Source organism: Dermochelys coriacea, chromosome 11, assembly GCF_009764565.3.
Source record: "Dermochelys coriacea isolate rDerCor1 chromosome 11, rDerCor1.pri.v4, whole genome shotgun sequence".
Classification (NCBI taxonomy): domain Eukaryota; kingdom Metazoa; phylum Chordata; order Testudines; family Dermochelyidae; genus Dermochelys; species Dermochelys coriacea.
The window spans coordinates 28400992-28422862 of NC_050078.2; the positions used below are offsets into that span (position 1 = coordinate 28400992).

Here is a 21871-nt window from a genome sequence, read left to right on the forward strand (position 1 = left end):
GGACTCTGCTCATGCAAAGGTCGCATCATTAAGGCAACCGTCTCTCTGCTTCTTAGTGCAGGTAGGAAAGGAGGTACAAATAGGACATTTGTCCCTCACACATCCCTCACCCACACAAATCAGACAACTCTTGTACCTATCTGTGACAGGGATAACAGTGCTGCACGTGGCACATTTGTTTAAAATCTAGGTTTTTTTTCCCACAGTAAATCCTCCAGGTACTAATAAAACTGTAGCTAAAATAACTACACTATTTTTACTATACTGCACTGTACGCTATAATTATAAAAACTATATATAGAAAAGTATTTGAAAGCTGACTGACTGAAGCTAAAGTTACAGGGAGATCCAACTCCCACCACAGGTGGTGAGAAGGAATTGAGAAGGAGGCGGTAAACACACCCCTTGTATGCCCTCACCTGAAAGCACAAAGAGAACAAGGGCTCATGCAATGTCTAGTGATACTGCTGGCAAAAGTCTCCAACTCAAGTGCACTACATTGGAATATACATGTGCACTGTCACCTGAAGGAGAATAAGATGATGGGTGGACATCCTGTGCCTCCATGAATTTTTTTTCTAAATGAAACATCCAACAAGCTATCACTTAAATTCCTCTGTGGAATACACCTGAGAGTCTAGAAGCACATCCAACACAAACACTCCTTCTTGCTAGAGGCTTTTCCAGTTGTGAAGTAGACAATCTATCATCAGTAGAGGTATTGAGGAAACCCAAGGCTAATACAGTTCTCAAGAGGAAGCAGACACAAGGATGCTTCTGCATGCTGTGTGCACCAATATAGCTTTTGGGTACCTTGGTGTCAAAGGAACCGTAGTAATTAGGTCACCTGATACAGATGTTTTGGTTCTTGCTGTTCAATACATTCCAAAAATGGAACAAATACATAACACATGGCTTGAAAGAGGCTCCATTACCTCTAGCACAACTGACAAGTGTCACTTCACATATGTTCATGCAATCTGTGACACACTCATTCCTGACTTCTGCAACATACTACCTGCTATACTTGTATTAAGAGGCTGGGACTCTCTGTCACTGCTATTTGGTATTGGGAAACATCCATGTTCAACGTTGTCAAAACAAAGGGACCTTACTGTTTCAGAGATCTTGCCAGATTGAGACAGAATGATGGACAAGCCGTAATTTCTGCAGCAAGCAAGTTGTTAGCAGTGTGGTATGAGAAAGAAAAGGACACCCACAGAGAACTGATCTGTTTGCGCCTCAGTCTAGCCATCAAAAAGGATAAGTCACTGACCAGACTTCCACCAGGGGAGGAAAGTTTTGAAGAGCATGTCAAACTAAGATTTGGATGCCTTTGCATATAGGTAAACCAGATACTGGATCACCATTGCAACATGGATGGAAAAATGAGGCTGATCAACTACTTCCTATATTGTTCAAGGATCCAGTGGCATCTGAGCTTCTATAAGACCTTATTTGTGGACATGCCAGTAGTATTCACTGAATAATCAACTATGTCTGTAATAAGAATAAACTTCTCTGCACAGAACTGTGTCCATGCCAAGGCAGTGAAACTATGGTAACCCACACACTCTCAACAGAGATCATACTAATGAACAAGAGGATAATGATGTTGAGTGGGAATGTCTGTAGCGTTACTACATTTCAATTACACCTGTAAAAAATTATTGTTACATTTTGTTTTACCATTAGGTTGTTGTTGTGATGATGATTTGAAGTCACAAAGAAATCCAATTTACATGAAATAACAGAAAAAATGCAAATATTTCAAAATATTCCATTTTAACATGTTGATGGTGTCGCTGTTTATCCCAGTTTCTATGGTAACAACACCACTTAACAATGCCACATCATTCCTCACCTTAAAGTAAACATAAAACTATTTCAAATGAGGTATGATGTGCAAAGGGGTAGAGATGATAACTTAAGTCAACCAAGTCGGTGGTGTCTGCTACATGCATAATATTACAGTGTAGGTAGAGAGGTCCGGTCAGGAGAGACTGAGATGCAGATTTCCGCCCAAGGGAAGTGACGGCTGGGAGCTGAAAGCCTAAAGTAGCTGCCCCCTTGCTGGACTATGGAGGATAGGGTGACCAGACAGCCCGATAGAATCGGGACTGTCCCGGTATTTAGTTGCTTGTTCCACGTCCCGCGCGATGTACAGTCGGGATGCCACTTGTCCTGATATATTGCTTTGGCAGCACTCCAGATTTTTTTTTTGTTTGGGGCAGCAAAAAACCCAGAGCTGGCCCTGGTGTGGGGGCGGGGTGAGCCTGAGGCTGCCCCCCCCATGTGTCCCAATATTTTGTTCTTGTCATCTGGTCACCCTAATGTAGGGGGAATATACGTGCAATTGGCCTGAAACTGTGACAACCCACCAATCTAGTATGCAGCATCAAAGGTCCTTGCAGGATAAAAGAGTCCAGAAATGCAGCCCTTAAATATGGTTTGTGACATGGCAGCAAAGACATATTTAATAAAACATTTCCGTTTTCACAAAGCTGGTAAATATAGGACTTACATCACTCTGAAGATCGTAAGATTTCCTGGCATGTACAATATCATTCTTGTCTGGCAGACATGTCCACTGGTGCAGAGGATGTCTATAATCAACTTCACTAACCAGTTCCTGACATTTCTTGGCCAGCACAATTCCTAACATATCCACAGGAGTATTGTACTTAGTCTTCCATTTCTCAAAATCTTTCTTGTATTCCCTGTCACTCTGGATCTTGGCTACATGCATAGACCACACCATCTTGGGATCATCCTGGATGTTGCGGGCTCCCACATGGTGGCCCAGCTGTTTGCGATACCCTTCTTTGTATTTGTACTGTAGGGAAAAAAAAGTTCAATTAGTTTCAGGGGGATTTTTAAAGAAAATACCCCATACTCCTACAGCAATTCCCTGGAGGACTTTATCATCATCTGTGAAAGAGTCGCCAATCAAAATCCCTGGCAGGCTGTGGCACCAGGATGGAATACAGACTGGCCCACTGGGCTCCTTACCCTCCAGAGGAGGTAGGAGGTCCCGCCACTTCGTGTCACGGTGGGACTCGATGGTCAGGAAATGAAGGGGGTGGAGCACGAGCAGATATAGCTGTTTCCTAGGCCCAGTTTGGAAACGGACCGACAGCAGGTCACGCAGCTTGCTTGTAGGGTGTGGAGGGGGCAGCGGGGGCCTTGCAGGGCAGGGGCCCTATGGTGAAGTCCGGAGGGTGAGGGGTGGGCAAGAAGTACCCTACCACAGGACTCACTCAAGGAAAGCCTGAGAGGAGGGCAGTAAGGCTGCCCTCACCTCTTGGAGAATGCACGAGTGGGACACGCAGGGTGGAGAGCCCCATGCACTGGCCAAGCGCCAAGGGATCCACCCAGTCCCCCAGTTGTAGTCCAGGAGGTTTCCAATCCTGGTGGCACCTGCCAGAACCAACCTCCGGTATACCAAGGGGGACTCTGCCTGCACACTGAGCTGCAGGTTGTCTATCAGGGGTTCCATGAGGAGATATTTTCCCTCAGAGTCCACCATGGACCTGCTCACCGAGATCAGCTTCCAGGTCCACAGGAGGTCCTGGTAGAAGACCAGCAGCTCAGAGAGGTCTCATGGAAGACCCATTGGATGGAGGTAAAAGAGCTGCTAGTCGTAACAGAGCCCTTGGAGCCAACAGGAAAAGACGTGCGCCAGTGCACTCCACGCCAAACTACCTGCACCATGAAGGAGTTTCTGCAGGGCCTGGAGGTGGAGGACATGGACCTGACTGCAGAGGCAGAGCAGGGGAAGACTCAGAACCTCCACAGAGACCCAATGCAGCCCCAGCCAGAAGAACTCCAGAATTAGCTTCTGCAGGTGGATCAGGATACCCGGGAGCGGGCTCAGGCTGCTGCACCAGTGCCAGTGCATGGACAGGAACAGCTGGTTAACCACCAGTGTCCTTCCCCGTAGGGAAAGGCTTTAGAGCAGTCCCATCCAGCTCTGCATCCATTTAGCCACCCAGCCCTCCAAATAATGCCAGGTTACACGGCAACAAAGAGATCAATTCATTTAAAACATTGAGTAGAAATTATTATCAAATAAGAAATAGTAGTTAGACTCAAAACTGGAAAAGATGACTTCATTTGCATACCCCTCAAACCAGCAAACAGAAATCCTCAAATAGACAACAGATACTGGGAGTGGAACCTAGCCACAGGTAAAGTAAGGACAGACCTACAGGAACTGTAGGAAAGTTTGTATTCCAGTTGCACTCCTCTTTATTGTTTGGAAAATGTGTTACTGGATACATGACTGTGCTGATGAAGCATGCCCTTCACTGCTCACTAAAATGTTGAGACCTCTGAAACGGAGAGGAGAAGGGTCCAAGTTTACTTACCTCACTTGCAATATCTCGGGAGGCTTTAGCTGCCCTGATTGGAATGGCATCTACCCGTAGGTCATAGCCTTTCTTCTTGTCCTCTTCCATTGCAAGTCTGTACAGTTTCTAAAAAAAATTAAAATATTCATTACATTTCAGAAATAATGCACTTTCTTTCCATCTAAATATTCTCACATGCTGCCTTTTAATTTTTAAGCAACGCATCACCTACCTCACTGTAATTCAATTTGTTCTGCTGTGCCAGTAAAATATCAGGGGTATCTGGCATCACGTGGATGCTAGTTTTATCTTTATTCCAAGCTTCTGTATATGAGCGCTGAAAAGCAAACAACAAATATAATAAGATGTTCAAAATCATGAAGACCTAAGTCATTAATAGGGTAAGATATAATTCCGACTGAATAAGCGGGATCAAGATCAGAAATCCTAAGAATTTCAGGCAGTCCAGAACAACTGTAACTAAAACTAAAATAACAATAGAAGTTTTCTCTGCACTGACCTCATGACCCATGGCAAATTACTGAATTTTACTAATTAACAAACAAAGGTCACAGAGACATTCACTTATGTTGAGTGGTACCTTGTTCCACTAGTCCACTCAGTGATTTTAGTGAGATTTTTGAGTGATATTCTACTTGACATTGTTGAAATCATTGAGAATTTTGCCATTGACTTCAATGAGACAAGATTCCCAGGATGATTGATCTAGTTTAAATAAAGTAAATAAACAGTAAATAAAGTAAGCATTACACATTACCAAATGCATTTTTCCATTTGACAATGAGAGTTCAGCTTTGATTATTTAATACTTCATAATTTACTGACTAATAACCTGTTAGGTATTTTGGAAATATAATTAAGTCTTTTTAATATGGCAATTCACTATAAACTGTCATTAGATCAGAGCTCCGGTTTGTGAAGATAAAGAAATGCAAATTAGCAAAGTTCTATTGAATCTTGAAACTTGCTGCATAACAATTCACCTGACATTTATATAAACATGTTTGGTAGGTATAACTGGCCAGTTGTCTGCACAATCATTATAAATATGTATATAGTTGTACCCCCACTTGAAAACAAAATATACAGTTTAGCTCTTTACATTAATTATTTTGCAACAACATAAAACAACATGTAAATACATAAAGCCAATCTCTCATTAAACCACTTTTCCATGTTTCTGATCTTAAACATAAGCAACTATTAAATATATTTTAAAAATATACTTTAGCTATATGCTAGAAACTCAAAATACAAAATAAAAGTACTCAGTTATAATGGAATAAATCCCTGACATTCCATGAAAAGACTGTAGTATTGTAATGCAAACATCTTTATTTTCCTTTAAAAAAAACCTTTAGCATCCAGAAAAACTATACTGTTTTAATTCTAATTGCAAATTTAGAAAACTCACCTGGTTCATAATTTCAGAATTGTGCTTTGCCAGAACCATTGGTAGAGAATCAAGCAGGCTAGTAAATTTGATCGTGTCTGGGTGTTGCCGATAGGTATGGTCACTCAGGATGTGGGTTGCTCTCTTATTCTTCTCGTCATCCAGAGAGCCAACTGGGGACCAGCCAATGCCTCTCATCCACTGAAGATCTGATTTATATAAAAGCTGAAATAACAGAGGAAGACAAGACAGTTCACTATTTTATTTAGACAACATGAATATTTTTTCTTCAAAGAAAAGCAGCACCACTTGAAGAGAGTCTCAATGTTTAATCAATATCTAATGATGACAGAGGTATTCACCTTGTAGTCTTCTGATGTGGCTAGTTCTACAATGATGGACTCTGAAACTCAAGGTGGATTCTGCCTACTTCAGTTACTCCACAAAAATCTTACTTCACCCCTGGAAGTTCTGTCTCAGTCAGGGTGGAGATTCATCTTCAACTGGCATGGAGATAACCTACACACTCAACGTGCATTTTGGGAATTAACAGCCATTTCTTTTCTTCTGCCAAATGTCACAGATGAAGAGGCACTTCCTACCCTCTCAAGCTTTGGACAGGAGTCACTTATACAGCCAAAATAGTAAATATTCACAGACATGAAACTCAGATTGTCTTGCCTTCATTCTGCTCTATGGAGAGTTGAAATCCACTGCAGAAAATGTAATTTAACTCCGAAGTGGACAAGAGAAGATCTAAACTTAGTAAGGATGCAAACAGAAAGCTACCTCTTGTTAATGTGAGCTGGCATCACTTCTATTGTTACTGTTCCCAAAATACCCACATCCACAGATATGGCAATTTCCTACAATAACCTTGTAAGACCTTTTTGTATTTAATTTATGTATTAGTGTGGGTTGGGACTGTATGTAACCTCTCTATGGGGGAGATGTGAGGAATGTCAGACCTGGGAATTCAAAGGACTCTATTGGAAATGTGCCAGACATGCAGTGACTTTTAGGACAATAGGTGTTAAGTGGATTTCCTGGGGAGAGATTAATGCAAATTTTCCAATTCTGCTTATGCAAAAACCCAGTCTTTGAAACTGCACTGTCAGGAGAGTGTCCTGGTCTGTTGATTACCTGTTCTGAAGACTAGAGATCAAAGGTCCAAGATGCACAAAGAATCATCTTAACTGCCCAGGTATAGATTAATTTGTAACCCCAGGGGAAAATCCAGTGGGATTTGAAGGACTGGCACCTTCCTGGTCCCTGGGTTGGTTTTTGTGGGCAACCTGCGGTAAGCTATTTAGCATGCACATATGTTCTTTATTGTTTTAATATGTTTTTTTTTGTAATTGCCATAGCCCATGGGTCTCGAACCTGGGTCTGTAAGGTTTATAGGAGCAGTCATTCTCCAATCCTCTATCTGGCAGCCTGCTGATGCTTGCTTACCTACCTGGGAACCATGAATCCCAGCCTAGTTTGAGGCTCCACCCCTGCAGTCCAATTGGCAGAGTCCTGGATCAGCTGATTGGCCTGCTCATCTACTTAAGCTAGCAGCATGAACAGGAAACTGTCTGAACAACTAGGCTCCACCCTGTTTTGGACTGGGTGCCTTGTGCTTCCTGCATCCAACATTTGATATCCTGGCATCTGGACCAGCTGTGATTTCTGGCATCTGATTCATGTTCTGACCTCTAGTTTGTCTCCTGCTACTGATCTCCTGGTATCCTGACACAGTTGACTCCTGTCTTGCAGACTCTGGCTCCGACTACTAGGTCTAACCATCTACAACCCAGCGGTGACAGTAATGCTGTTACTTTATGAAAAAAATGTTCTTGCATAGAAGGAGCTGTGCGGTAACTTATAACTGCAGGCAAAACACTGGTCATAGAACTTGGAGAGAAAACAAAGCACAGGAGCTGGTTTTTTTAAGCCATCTGTCTTGCTGGGCATACAGGCATGTGGCAATGGTCCACCCTACACACACCCACATCATATATCATTTGAAAGTATATTTTATGTATGTTTAGATGATGTGGGGCTGTCAAGTGGTGTCATAAGCCTATAGCCAAGGTGAAACAACGATAACCAAAATCAGTAAGTGTCACATTTTGCACAGTTCCAGAAACACTGCAAACTGACTAGGACCACATTTTTACTGATTGATTTAAACACCTTAATGTGGTGATTGTTGGTCAAAGCTACCAAATGATAATGTATTAAAAGATTTTTCTATTGGTTTTGCACAGACAACTATTTTTTAAAAAGAAATGGTGAAGACGTGTAGCATGTGACCAAAATGGCAAATATCAATATTTTGCAATACACTAACATGAAATGTTTTCACACTGCATATTCTTAATTGTCAAAGCATCTCACAAGTGATTATAATAGTTTCATATATTTCCAATTGAAATTGGCTGGCCAGATCAGTCGCACACAGAAGGCTGTGCACCAAGTAGCAGTAGATTTTGTGCCCAGAGTTTGTACTGGATAATGGGTAGATACAAAATTACATGAATTCCTAATTCCTTCTCATCTGTAAGGTTTTGTACATACAGCGTAGCATCTAGTCTGCCTGGTAGAAGCTTTTCATGTGTAGCTGTCTATGTAAGCAGTACTAGCCTTTGAAACGGTCTAGAAAATAACTTTTTAATTCAGTGACACTTACGCACAGGTCAGTATTAGTGTTATAGATGACAATACACACATTCATATTAAGAATGTGGAAACGCTATTACACAAAGAAGCATTCTAGCAAGAAGTAGTGAAGACAAAGTCCACTAACAAGTTCTTGCCTCTGCACTGAAGAGGGACAAAGAGCATGTTATAGCTCTTACCAACACGTGTCTTCAACAATATGACAAATCCATTTGACCATAAATCACATCCAGAGGAGCTTATCAACATATCTACTGAATTGCATGTAACATCGAATGTCCAAGAATCTCTGCTGAAAAGCACACATGTTAGCAAAGAACAAATGGAGAGATCTGGGGGAAATGCTCTTGATTCTGATGGTACACATAGCTTTTTCAGCCCAATCAGGAAATCTAGCATCAAAAAATTTGCTGACATGGTGTGTAGAGGACCAAATTTAAGCCTGGCAAGGGAGGGACAACTGCAGCAGCTATCAGTCCAAAAGTTGTTTTCCAGAGTCTTGTCCTCAGCAAGATGCAGAGAAGACATTTCAAAGGCAACTGATCTCAGTCACCCAAAAGGATCTGTGCCTATCTCTTTCTACCATTTTGACGGAACAATGAGAAGAATAGATAAAGCTAAATTAGGGCAACAGCTGGAAGCTCAAGCTAAAAGAACTATGAGCTAAGAGTGTGCAACAAGGAAACCGCAGTGTACATCAGAGATGCCATGGCGCTCATACAAATGATATCTGAAGACAAACACCACATATTTGAAAAATTGGCTTCTAAGAATCTGAGCAGGTTCTAAATGGATTTGACACAGCTAATTCTGTAATTGAAGTCTTTGACAGATATGAGAACAGTGACGGTATCAAAACTGCAGAAAGACTGTGTTGGACAGGATCTAAGGCTGGATGCAAGGAAAAAAATTGGTTAGTCACCTTGCAGTAACTGTTGCTCTTTGAGATATGTTGTGCACATATACATTCCATGGTAGGTATATATGCTCCCAGTGCACTCGAGTCAAAGACTTTTAACAGCAGTACCATAAGGCCATGCATGTGACTATGTTCTCATGTGCACTGTCTCCCTCTCCATTCCTTCACACTACTGTAAGCATGACCCAAGTAGCAGGGAAGGCAGGAGAGTTGTAGAATATTTATGTGCACAATACGTCTCAAAGAACAACAGTTACTGCAAGGTGAATAAATGCCTTCGAGTGATTGGACACATATACATTCCAGGTAGGTGACTCAACACCAGTTCCCTTACAGGTAAAGGGACTTCTGATCATCTGAACAGAAACAGTAGCAGCAACTTACCAAATTAGCATTGTCATGAGAGCCTTGTATGATGGCGTAATGAGTAGAAAAGGTATGTACAAATGACCATGTTGCTGCTATGTACTGGAACTGACACAGGAGGGTAAGTGTTGGTTAGGCCTTTTAAAAATCAAGAAACAAGAGGATGAGAGAAAATGGAAAACCTGTCTATTGGCAGATGTATTGCCTAAGTAAAAAGCAGGTGAACTCCCACAGAACTATTTGAGGGGTCTGATGATTTCAGATGCAGGAGATACCCCAACACATGCATAATCTCAGTCTGAGGGTACTGCAGGATTGTGCCCAAATAGAAAAATCTTCTACTTTGATGTGTATTTGGCTCCAGTGGATTCCTTTCCGCTGCTCACCAAAATGGCCCACATCTCTCAGAAGCAGGTTTTCTTATGAGTATTCAACTAGAGATGATCCACACAGTAAGGTGGAGAGATTTGAGATTTGGATGAAGAGATCTGCCCTGCTTCTGTGACAGAAGTTCAGTACTTATTGGTAGAATTGTCGATAAACTGATCAACAGGTGATGTAAATCCATGAACCAAAATTGTCTTGGCCATGTCTGTGAAATGTTGATTAATAATATTTATTCTGCTTGAGCTTTGTGAGCACTCTCAGAAGAAGAAGAGCTGGAGGGAACGCATATAGGAACTGATTGGACCAGGGAAGAAGAAAAGTATCTGTGATGAAACACGGTCTGTGGCCGGCCCTGAAGAAAAACCTCATGCACTTGTTGTTAAGGTCAGTCATGAACAAGTCTATTACTGGGTACCCTAGCAGCAAAAAACTTGAAGAATGTCTTTCCTGATTGACTGCATGTGATGCTTTGTGTAAACCCAGCTAAGGGTGTCTACTAGGAGTATATTTCTCACTCCTGCAAGGTAAAAAGCCTCCGGGAAACATTGTGATGAATACACAGATTCCAAAGGAGGAAGCCTCCTGGCACAGTTCAGACAATCTTGCACCTCCCTGTAGTGTTGTCTGTGAGAACTTCCACCATCTGATTTTGGATGGAGGGAATAAATATCTCACAGGCCCAACAAATAGCTTAGAGTTCTAATACATTTATATCGAGGGAAACCTCCTGAGTTGACCAGGTTTTTCTCCAGGGCTGGCCACAGACCATGTTTCATCACAGATACTTTTCTTCGTCCCTGATCCAGTCAGTTCTGGTAAGCATTCCCTCCATCTCTTCTCCTTCTGAGAGTGCTCACAAAGCTGAAGCAGAACAAAGGTCTTGTGTCTGAGGTTGACCAAGATATGGACAAATTAGAGAAAGTCCAGAGAAGAGCAACAAAAGTGATTAAAGGTCAAGAAAACATGACCTATGAGGGAAGATTGAAAACAAGGCATTTGTTTAGTCTGGAGAAGAGAAGACTGAGATGGCAACAGTTTTCAAGTACATAAAAGGTTGTTACAAGGAGAAAGGAGAAAAATTGTTCTCCTTAAATTCTGAGGACAGGTCAAGAAGCAATGGGCTTACATTGTAGCAAGGACAGTTTAGGTTAGACATTAGGAAAAACTAAGCACTGGAATAAATTGCCTAGGGAGGTTGTAGAATCTCCACAATTGGAGATTTTTAAGAGCAGGTTAAACAAACACCTGTCAGGTCTGGCCTAGATAATACTAGTCCTGCCATGAGTACAGAGGACTGGACTAGATGACCTCTCGAGGTCCCTTCCAGACCTACGATTCTATGTCTCCCTCATCCTTTGGTGGAGGCTTGTTACCAAAGTCATGGTCTGTTCAAAGAGAAAAACAGAAACCTATTTAACTCATTCCTCAGGCCCACTTACCCACCCATAAAGTAAAGCATTCGAGCGTGTACGCAAATCTGCATGTTCGGATGGTGCATGGAAGGATGATATACTGAATGAAGCCAAGCTTGCAGATAGCAAAGGTGAAGTCTGGCATGCAGAATTATGTACATTTATGAGGCCCAGGAACAGAAGGCTGCTATGCACTGTTGTCATTGGGCTGAAGCTGAGGGCATTGGTAAGGGTGGCTATAGATTCGTACTTCTCCCTTGACAGATAAGCTATGGCTGTTCTGGCATTAAGCTCTGCTCCTATAAAAGTTATGCAGTTACTGGGTTATAACTGAGATTTCTCTCAATTAATTTCAGATCTAGATGAGAGAATACTTGTTTGATGATTCGGAGCCATATGCTTGATGCTGCCTGGATTGGCTAATCATCCAGGTAAGGAAATATTTGAATGCCCAAATGACAGAGATGGCTGTTACTGCTGACATGCATTTGGTGAAGACCCTAAGGGCTGATGATAAAGTGAAAAGGATCACCGTGTACTGGTAGTGGTTGTTGCCACCCACAAATCAAAGGTACTTGCTGTGGGAGAGATGTATTGCCACATGGATGGATGCATCTTGTAAGGCACCATACCAGTCTCCAGGGAAGGGATAATAGAAGTAAGGGTGACCCTCCTGAACCTGATCTTTTTGATTAAATAGTTCCTCTTTCTTCAATCTAGAATGAGATGGAGGACCTCAGGGTTCTTTGAGACTGGGAAGTATTGGAAATAGAAGCTTTTTCCTCTGGTAAGGTACTTTCTCTGTGGCTCCCAATTCTAGAAAAGACCACCGCTCTTGAAGTAACACAGTGTCATGAGAGGAGTCCCTGAAAAGGGACAGGAAGGTGGTTTGGGAAAAGGAATGGAAAGGAACAGGATAACATATCCCTTCTTTACCATGCTGAGTAGCAACTTGTCTGACATGATGTTTTCCCAAGCACAGTAAAAAAAAAGGGATAGGTGTGACCCAAAGGGAGTAGATATCATCAATATGCTGACCTTGATCAAAAAGTCAAAGCAACTGCTTTGAGGTCACAGATGTCTGGTAAGAATGTCCCACCACAGTAGAGTATGGCTAGTGATGTCTAGGAAGTTTGATCTCTTCTTAGTGGAATATTGTGGTCTCGGTTGGAAAAAGGGTCTAGAATAATGCTGTGGCCTAAATTGCTTCCTTTTTGTAGCTGGAGTATAAATGTAGGTTTGACAAGACAGCTAACTAGCAGCTGCTACCACCAGACAATTAGGAACTGAATGAGTAAAGAAATGCTCAAACCCTTTCTGAGGAACCTAGTGCCATCTGTCCACTCACTTGGTGTTGGGAGTAAAGAAGTTGGAGTCTGCCAGAGTCTTTGCTGGTTCTCTTGTTAATAAGAAAGGCAACACTTCCTGAAGTAGGAACCAATATGGCTTCTGTGTCTCTTAATGTCAGGAACCATAGTAATTAGGTCACTGATACAGATGTTTAGTAAGAGAGCTTACTGCTTCAGAGATCTTGCCAAATTGTGAGAAAATGATGGACAAGCCATAATTTCTGCAGCCAGAAAGTTGGTAGTGGTGCTGTATGACTAGAGCAAGTAAGAAAAAAAGATCCACAGAGACCTGAATTGTTTTGCGCCTCAATCTAACCATTGAAAAGGACAAGTCACTGACCAAACTCCCACCTTAGAAGGACAGTTTTGAAGAACATGTTAAAGATTTAGATAAATGTGCACGCAGATAGACCAGATATTGGATTGCCATTGCATCATGGATGAAAAAATATGGATGATCAACTACTTCCTGTATGGTTCAAGGGCCCAATGGCATTTGAGCTTTTACAAGACCTTCTCTGTACATATGCCAGTAGGGGTCACTGCACAATCAGCAGTGTCTGTAATCAGAATAATCTGCCCTGCACAGAACTGTGTACATGTCAAGGCAATGAAGACCATGATAACCCATGTAGTCTCAATAGAGACCATAATTATGAACAAGATGATGATGATAATGATTTTGATTAGAAATGTCACCAATACAATTACATTACACCTGTAAAAAATTATTAATAGATGTTTATCCTTTAGGCTGTTGTTGTGATACTTTGAAGTCACAGAGAAATTCAATTTTGTCTTGAAATAATGCATAGAGTTAAAATAACAAACAAAAGCAAATATTTCAGAGTAGCTATTTTAACATGTTGATGATGTCACTGTTTATCCCAGTTTCCATGATAATGGCACCACTTGATAGCTCCACATCATTCCTCATCTTAAAGTACACATAATACACTTTCAAATGATATATAATGTGCATAGGTGCAGAGAGGATACCTTAAGTAAACCAAATTGGTGGTGTTTGCCACTGCCACTTGTAGGCAGGGAGGCCCAGTCAGTGGTGCAGATTTCCATCCCAGAGGGATGATGGCTGGGAGCCAGAAGCCTAAAGTGGCTGCCCCCTTGCTGGACCATAGAGGGCTACTACACGTTCAATTGATCTAAAATTGTGACAACCCACCAATCTAATATGCAGCAGCAATGGTCCTTGCAGGATAAAAGAGTTCAGAATTGCAGCCCTTAAATATGTTTTTTGACATTGCAGGAAAACATATTTAATAAAACACTTCAGGTTTCACAAAGCTGGTAAATATAGGACTTACATCACTCTGAAGATCGTAAGTTTTCCTGGCATGTACAACATCATTCTGGTCTGGCAGACATGTCCACTGGTGCAGAGGATGTCTATAATCAACTTCACTAACCAGTTCCTGACACTTCTTGGCAAGTACAATTCCCAGCATATCTACGGGAGTATTATACTTGGTCTTCCATTTCTCAAAATCTTTTTTATACTCCCTGTCACTCTGGATCTTGGCTACATGCATAGACCACACCATCTTCGGATCATCCTGGATGTTGCGGGCTCCCACATGGTGGCCTAGCTGCTTGCGATACCCTTCTTTGTATTTGTACTGTAGGCAAAAAAAAATATTTCAATAAGTAAGATTGGGGAGTGGGGGTAAGAAAACATCCTATAGCAATTCTCTGGAGGACTTCATCATGAGCTCAGAGTATGGAGGCTTTTATGTGAAGAAGTGTTCTCTTCATAGAGTGTGGTATCTGAGTGCTAAAGCACTCATAGGGCTCCCTGCACTTAAAAAGAAGTTTAGACACAAGACTTCCTTAAACTTGTAAGTAATAAGATGTCTTTGGACTAGGTCCTTGGAGTGTTTGGAGAAGAAAACTACAGTTTCCTCTTCCTAATTCCTTGGTCTGGCTCCCCTGATGTCAGAATTCAGATTCTCTCTATGGGGTGCCCATCAGTTACTTCCTCAGATAACAGCCTCAACCTTGTTAAGATGTTCTTAAACACAAAACGCTTTATTGCAATTTTACAGAAACAACAAGAAAATTAAAATCCAACAGATAAAAACAAACATGCCTAGTGAATTTATTGGAAAACATTGTTAAATTAGTACTAAATTTGGTTACTAAGTATCAAAATATTACATATACCTTCGACATACGACAATAATGGTTTAGCTTGACAGCCTCTAAGAGGAAAAACTTTCCCCTGTCACTGAATAAGCCATTGTACGTGGTCATGGCCATATCAATTTCTCAACTAGGATTTAGCCTAAAATGCAGTCCAATTTGTTTAATGCTTTTGCATAAAGTCAGCTAGTTAACAAGGTGAAACATACTTTTTTCCAAAAGCCAGTTTCAATTAAGTGGATTTGTTACTGGGAAAGGTCTGACAGGCAGTATTGGAAGGTTTCACGACAACAAAGAGATTACTTCAGCTAAAAATATTGACTAGCAATTATTATTAAATAAGAGACATTAGTTAGAATCAAAACTGGACAGGATAACTTCATTTGTCATATCCTTCAAACCATCAAACAGAGATCCTCAAATAGACAACAGATACTGGGAGTGGAACCTAACCACAGGTAAACCTGTGGTAGACCTACAGGAACTGTAGGAAAGATTTTATTCCAGTTGCACTCCTCTTTATTGTTTGGAAAGTGTGTTACTGGATACATGACTGTGTTGATGAAGCATACCCTTCACTGCTCACTAAAATGTTGAGACCTCTGAAATGGAGAGAAGAAGGGTCCAAGTTTACTTACCTCACTTGCAATATCTCGGGAGGCTTTAGCTGCCCTGATTGGAATGGCATCTACCCGTAGATCATAGCCTTTCTTCTTGTTCTCTTCCATTGCAAGTCTGTACAGATTCTAAAAAAAATAAAAATATTTATTACATTTCAGAAATAATGCACGTTCTTTTCTTTATCTAAATATTCTCACATGCTGCCTTTTAATTTTTAAGCAAGGCATCACCTACCTCACTGTAATTCAATTTGTTCTGCTGCGCCAGTAAAATATCAGGGGTATCTGGCATCATGTGGATACTAGTTTTATCTTTATTCCAAGCTTCTCTATATGAGCGCTGAAAAGCAAACAACAAATGTAAAAGATGTGGGAATCATGAAGACCTCAGTCACTATTCAGGTAAGACATAATTCTCACTGAATAAGCATGATCAAGATTAACAATCCTAAGAGATTCATGCAGTCCAGAACAACTGTAACTAAAACTAAAATAACAACAGAAGTTCTCTTGTTTGCACTGACCTAGAGACTCACTCCACAACTCTGCTCAGTGATTTTAGTGAGACTTTTGCATGACATAATACTCAAGTGGTGAAATCCTGGCTCTGTTTAAGTCAAATGGGAATTTAGCCATTGACTCAATGGGCCAAGATTTCACCCGGAGTGACTAATATAGTGTGAATCACAGTAAATAAAGCAAGCATTACACATAACCAAATGCATTTTTGCCTATATATTTGACAATGACAGTTCAGCTTCAGTTATTTAATACTTCATGATTTGCTGACAAATAACCTGTTAGGTATTTTGGAATTATGATTAAGTCTTTTAAACATGGCAATTCACTATAAACTCTGCCATTAGATCAGAGAGATTGGAAGCAAGGGTATGGATACTACGTTTTGAGAAGATAAAGAAATGCAAATTAGCAAAGATCTATTGAATCTTGAAACTTTCTAGGTAACAAATCACCTGACATTTATATGAATATCTTTGCTAGGTATAACTGGCCAATTTTCTGCACAATCATGATAAATAATTGCACCCCTCCTTGAAAAGGAAATATACAGCCTAGCTCTTTACATGAATTATTTTGTAACAACATAAAACAACATGTAAAAACATAAAGCCAATATCTTATTATACCACTTTTTCATGTTTCTGATCTTAAACATAAGCAACTATTAAATATATATATTTAAAATATACCTTAACTATGTGCTAGAAACTCAAAATACAAAACAAAAGTAGTCACTTATAATGGAAATAAATCCCTGACATTCAATGAAAAGGCTATAATATTGTTATGCTTCTTTATTTTCCTTAGAAACCAAAAAGCAAATCTTGAGCATCCAGAAAAAATATATCATTTTAATTCTAATTGTAAACAAATAGAAAACTCACCTGGTTCATAATTTCAGAATTGTGCTTTGCCAGAACCATTGGTAGAGAATCAAGCAGGCTAGTAAATTTGATTGTGTCTGGGTGTTGTCGATAGGTATGGTCACTCAGGATGTGGGTTGCTCTCTTATTCTTCTCATCATCCAGAGAGCCAGCTGGGGACCAGCCAATGCCTTTCATCCACTGAAGATCTGATTTATATAAAATCTGAAATTACAGAGGAAGACAAGACAGTTCATTATTTTATTTATTTAGACAACATGAACATTTTTCTTCAATGCAAAGCAGCACCACTTAAAGAGAGTCTCAATGTTTAATCAATATCATATGATAACAGAGGTTATCACCTCAGAGCCCTCTGACAGTGCTAGTTCAACACTGAGGGTATATCTGTGCTGCAGTGTAAGCCCAGGGTTCAAACCTCAGGCTCAATCCTCCCCCATCACCCATCTGGTCTACGCATAAATTGCACTTCATCAGGATTTGGACCCAGGTCCCAGGACCCCAAGGAAGTGGAGGTTCCAAGCAGAGTCAAGCCTGGACCCATAGGTCCATCCCTATTGCTTTACATTGTAGACTTGTGCTCTGGGAGTCCACCAAAAATATCCCACAATCCCATGGGCCAAATTTCTTTGTCAGTCAACTTTGGTGGACAGTCAAGTTTTCCCACAGTGCACCACAAACAAAGGGTTGGAGAGCATATTTGTGGAGGGCACTAGAAAGTCTTGGATATGAGTGGCTGGACTGGGGCCTCCACACCACAGCATAGATGCTAGAACACCAGGTTGGTACCCAGACTTCAAAAATTCCTAATCTGGGGATACAAATGATTGTAAATTTTCAAGCCCTAAATCAAGAAACCCAGGGTCTGCTAACTCGAGCTGTACAACTCTGGATTTACGTTACAATGTAGACATGCCCTAACAGTCTCTGAAACCAAGGGTCAATTCTGCCTATACTAGTTACTCCACAGAAATCTTACTCCACCTGCTGGAAATTCTGTTTCTGTCAGGATAGAGATTCATCTACAACTATAATGGAGAGACTGCCTAGACATTCAAAGTGCATTTCAGCAATTACAGCCATCTCTTCCTCTGCCAAATGTCACAGATGAGGATGCACTTCCCAGCCCCTTGAGGTCTTGACATGTCACTTATACAGCCAAAATAGTAATTATTTACAGATATGAAATTCAGATGGTCTTGCTCTCACTCTGCTCCATGGCGAGTTCAAATCCACTGCAACAAACTTAACTCCTAGTTGCTCAAGAAGAGATCAGTACTTAGTAAGTATACAAATAGAAAACTGCATGCTGCTAATTGTGAGCTTACTAACCTGTAGAAGAGTTCACTTCTATTGTCACTGGTCTGAAAATACTCACCAATCCAGTATTCTTTGCAGGACAAAAGAGTCCAGAAATATAGCCCTTAAATATGTTTTTTGACATAGGAGCAAAAATATATTTAATAAAACACTGCAGGTTTCACAAAGCTGCTAAAAGTAGGACTTACATCACTCTGAAGATCATAAGTTTTCCTGGCATGTACAACATTGTTCTGGTCTGGCAGACACGTCCATTGGTGCAGAGGATGTCTATAATCAATGTCACTGACTAGTTCCTGACATTTCTTGGCCAGCACGACTCCCAGCATGTCCACTGGGCTATTATACTTGGTCTTCCATTTTTCAAAATCTTTCTTGTACTCCCTGTCACTCTGGATCTTGGCTACATGCATAGACCACACCATCTTCGGATCATCCTGGATGTTGCGGGCTCCCACATGGTGGCCAAGCTGCTTGCGATACCCTTCTTTGTATTTGTACTGTTGGAAAGAAAGAAAAAAATAATTGATGCTTTTTCAGATTCAACCTAGAAATGCTACCTTTGTAAAAACTGTTGGTGAAACTCCTTAGTTATTATAACATACTAAGAACCCAATCCTATGAGGTGATGATTGATTCCTATAAATAGCCGAGTATCCTTAATCCCACTATAGTGGAAGATATAGCCCTTATAATTTCATAGGATGGGGTTCACAGCTTTTGCAAACCCTTCCTCATCTGTGTAGTCCCAATCTATGTGGCGAATTCCACCGGACTTAGTGTGCTTCATTGGGACTATTCACGTACGGGTTTGTGGGATCCAGGTTATACTTAGCAAATAACAGTCAATGTAATGGTTAATTCCAGGTTTGATATGAAATATTAAATCTGAATTCAAACTCTATTTCAGTGAGTGACATTCATCTTCAAACAATTACATGCAACTACACAGCACAGTCTAAGTCACTGATGGATTATGTCAATTTTCAAATGAAATAAAATGTCAATGTTATCCACAAAATTTCAATAATAAACTGGGTTTAAGTGATATATATAGTAGCAGACTGAAAAAAACAAACACAGTGTATGTTGGATGACTAGTCTTGCATTGAAGCATCCAGTGTATGCCATCTTTTTCTTTTTTGAAAGACAGAAAGACCTTATCCCACTGACACCAATAGAAAGACTCCCATTGATTTCAATCAGCACTGATTCAGCCCCATAGGGCTTAACCACACTATCTGTTATTTTAGTTTAGTAAGACTCTTACTTCACTGGAAATGTCTCTGGATGCCTTTGCTAACTTGAGTGATATGGCATCAGGAGGAAGCTCATAGCCTTTCTTCTTCAGTTCTTCATATCCTAATTTGTAGAGTTTCTGTTGAGATAAGTTTTCAATAATGATTGCAAGCACACTTTGCAGAAAAGTATTCCAATGTTGATGTTTGGAGAGAAAGGAAATGCTATGTATTTTACACCATAATTCAAGAACTGAATTCCTATTTTTTACATTGTGGAGAAAACAAGGGTGAATTTATCAAATGGAGTTGGCTACTACTAATTTTCAATTGCCAATGTATGCTAGCCATGCTATCATGTTTTTAAATTAAAAAGCACATTTCTAGGTCTCTGAGATGGCTTTCTTGGTGCTAGAAATTAGTCAAAAGTCTTGTGTGCTATTCTTGCTACAGAATATTTTCCACTAAGGGTGGAAATTATTGCATAACTGCAATAGATTGACTGGGGAGAGGTAAATAAAAGTTTTTGGTTGCAACTCATTTGCAACCAATACTGTCATTTACTTTACATATGTAATCTGATTAATAAACATTGCTGCAGACCACAATGATGTGGACTTCTGAAAAGGTCAACAGTGCATATTTTCTGACCCCTCCCTTCTTCCTCCCCCCCCCATGTGTCTGTTTTCAACCTATCATGACTTCTCCTCTTGAATACTAGTGATAAATCTTTTTGGCATTTCTTTCTTATGTTCCAGGACAAAGGAGAATTTGACAAAAAATGGTAGTCTATAATTCTAAAAATTCAACTCACTACAATTAGACATTTTCCCAGAACAGGTTGCTAGACTAATTACATTCTATTGGAGAGGTATCTAAGATGTTGATTTGAGCAACAGGGATGAAATGGACATATCTAAAGATAGCAACCTCATACTGCACACTTTGTTGGTATTTTTCTTGTATTCTAATAGCTGCCATATTGGCTCCCTCCACATAACAAGTTTACCAGAAAAAGACCATGGGCATGTTAAAGGTTGTAAGAATATAGAGTTCCAGAATAAATTCTGAAGGACTTTACTGCAATTTAGACTGCATTCATGAAGTGAATTTTCAAATCATAAGCTCCTGGAACATCCAGTGTAGTATGGAATCAAACTTACATCACTTGTATTGATTAAGTTTGCTTTAGCCAAAAGGATTTCAGGAGTGTCAGGCATGATGTGAATGTGAGTCTTGTCCTTGTCCCAAGCTTCTCTGTAAAGTCTCTAGAAGGAGAAACAAACAAAACCAGTGTGTCTAATCGAATCTTCGTATAAACAGCAGATTTCATTCAGCTTCACCTTATGTCTTTAACAGCAATACAAAAACATGTCACACAAGTATAAAGTGTGGGAGATATAAATGGTACTAGATGGATAGTTGAAGAAAATAATGCATTAATCACTTAGAGTTCTATTTAAATACATTTTTTTGCATCCCTTTTATATGTAGAAGGCCAAAGAGTTATCATTATAACAGTCCCATATACAGCATGACTAAATATGGGTAAAGACATTATTTATACTTAACATTAAATAAGTTCTGTAGAGCAGCCACGATAATCTCCTGAATCACACTTGGGACTTCTTGACAGCTGAACTCAAGATGCCAAATGGGCCAAAAATCACAGAAATCTGACATTTTGCTAAACGGATGGCTATGACCAACAATTGGAAAATTCCTTTTTTAAAGACCTATTAGTCACTGTTGACTCAAATGATATTAATTTTAACATTATATGAGCTTGAAATAAATTACAGGTTCATTTATCTGTTCAATTAAATATTCAGCCTTCAGAAACTTACATCACTCCTATTTTTGGCATTAGACTTTGCCAAAACTACATCCATTGCATCTGGGATACTTGTGAATTTAACAGTGTCTGGTGGCTGGCGGTATTTCTTCTCACTCAGAATTTCTGAAGCTTTCTTGTTCTTTTCTGCTTCCAAAGAGCCAGATGGGATCCACCCCAGGCCTTTAAGCCATTGAAGATCTGACTTATATATATTCTGTTAAGGAACCAAAGAAATCAGGGAAAGTCATTCTCTTTAATGCAGTTCATTGATGCAGACAAGGATTAACTGGCAATTAATAGAGCTTGTTTAGCTATGATCTGTATTGCTGGAACTAAAGAGGAAATGTCATTTCTGCTCTAAAGGGACACCAGATTCCCTTCAATAATGAATATATCTTTCATAAATATAAAAGAAATAGATCAA

The 21871-nt window shown here is 40.1% G+C and overlaps 1 protein-coding gene across 1 annotated transcript in view; it reads right to left on the minus strand.

Annotated features, from left to right (window-relative positions):
* NEB (nebulin) overlaps positions 1-21871 on the minus strand; it is a 200323-nt gene that overhangs the window by 115610 nt on the left and 62842 nt on the right. The window contains exons 44-55 of the mRNA XM_038422666.2: positions 21458-21661; positions 20774-20878; positions 19643-19750; positions 18561-18872; positions 17053-17256; positions 15882-15986; positions 15665-15772; positions 14192-14503; positions 5788-5991; positions 4585-4689; positions 4371-4478; positions 2525-2836 (exon numbers count right to left, since the gene is read on the minus strand). Coding sequence (XP_038278594.2) covers positions 2525-2836; positions 4371-4478; positions 4585-4689; positions 5788-5991; positions 14192-14503; positions 15665-15772; positions 15882-15986; positions 17053-17256; positions 18561-18872; positions 19643-19750; positions 20774-20878; positions 21458-21661 — 2187 coding nt within the window. The remainder of the gene's footprint in view (positions 1-2524; positions 2837-4370; positions 4479-4584; positions 4690-5787; positions 5992-14191; positions 14504-15664; positions 15773-15881; positions 15987-17052; positions 17257-18560; positions 18873-19642; positions 19751-20773; positions 20879-21457; positions 21662-21871) is intronic.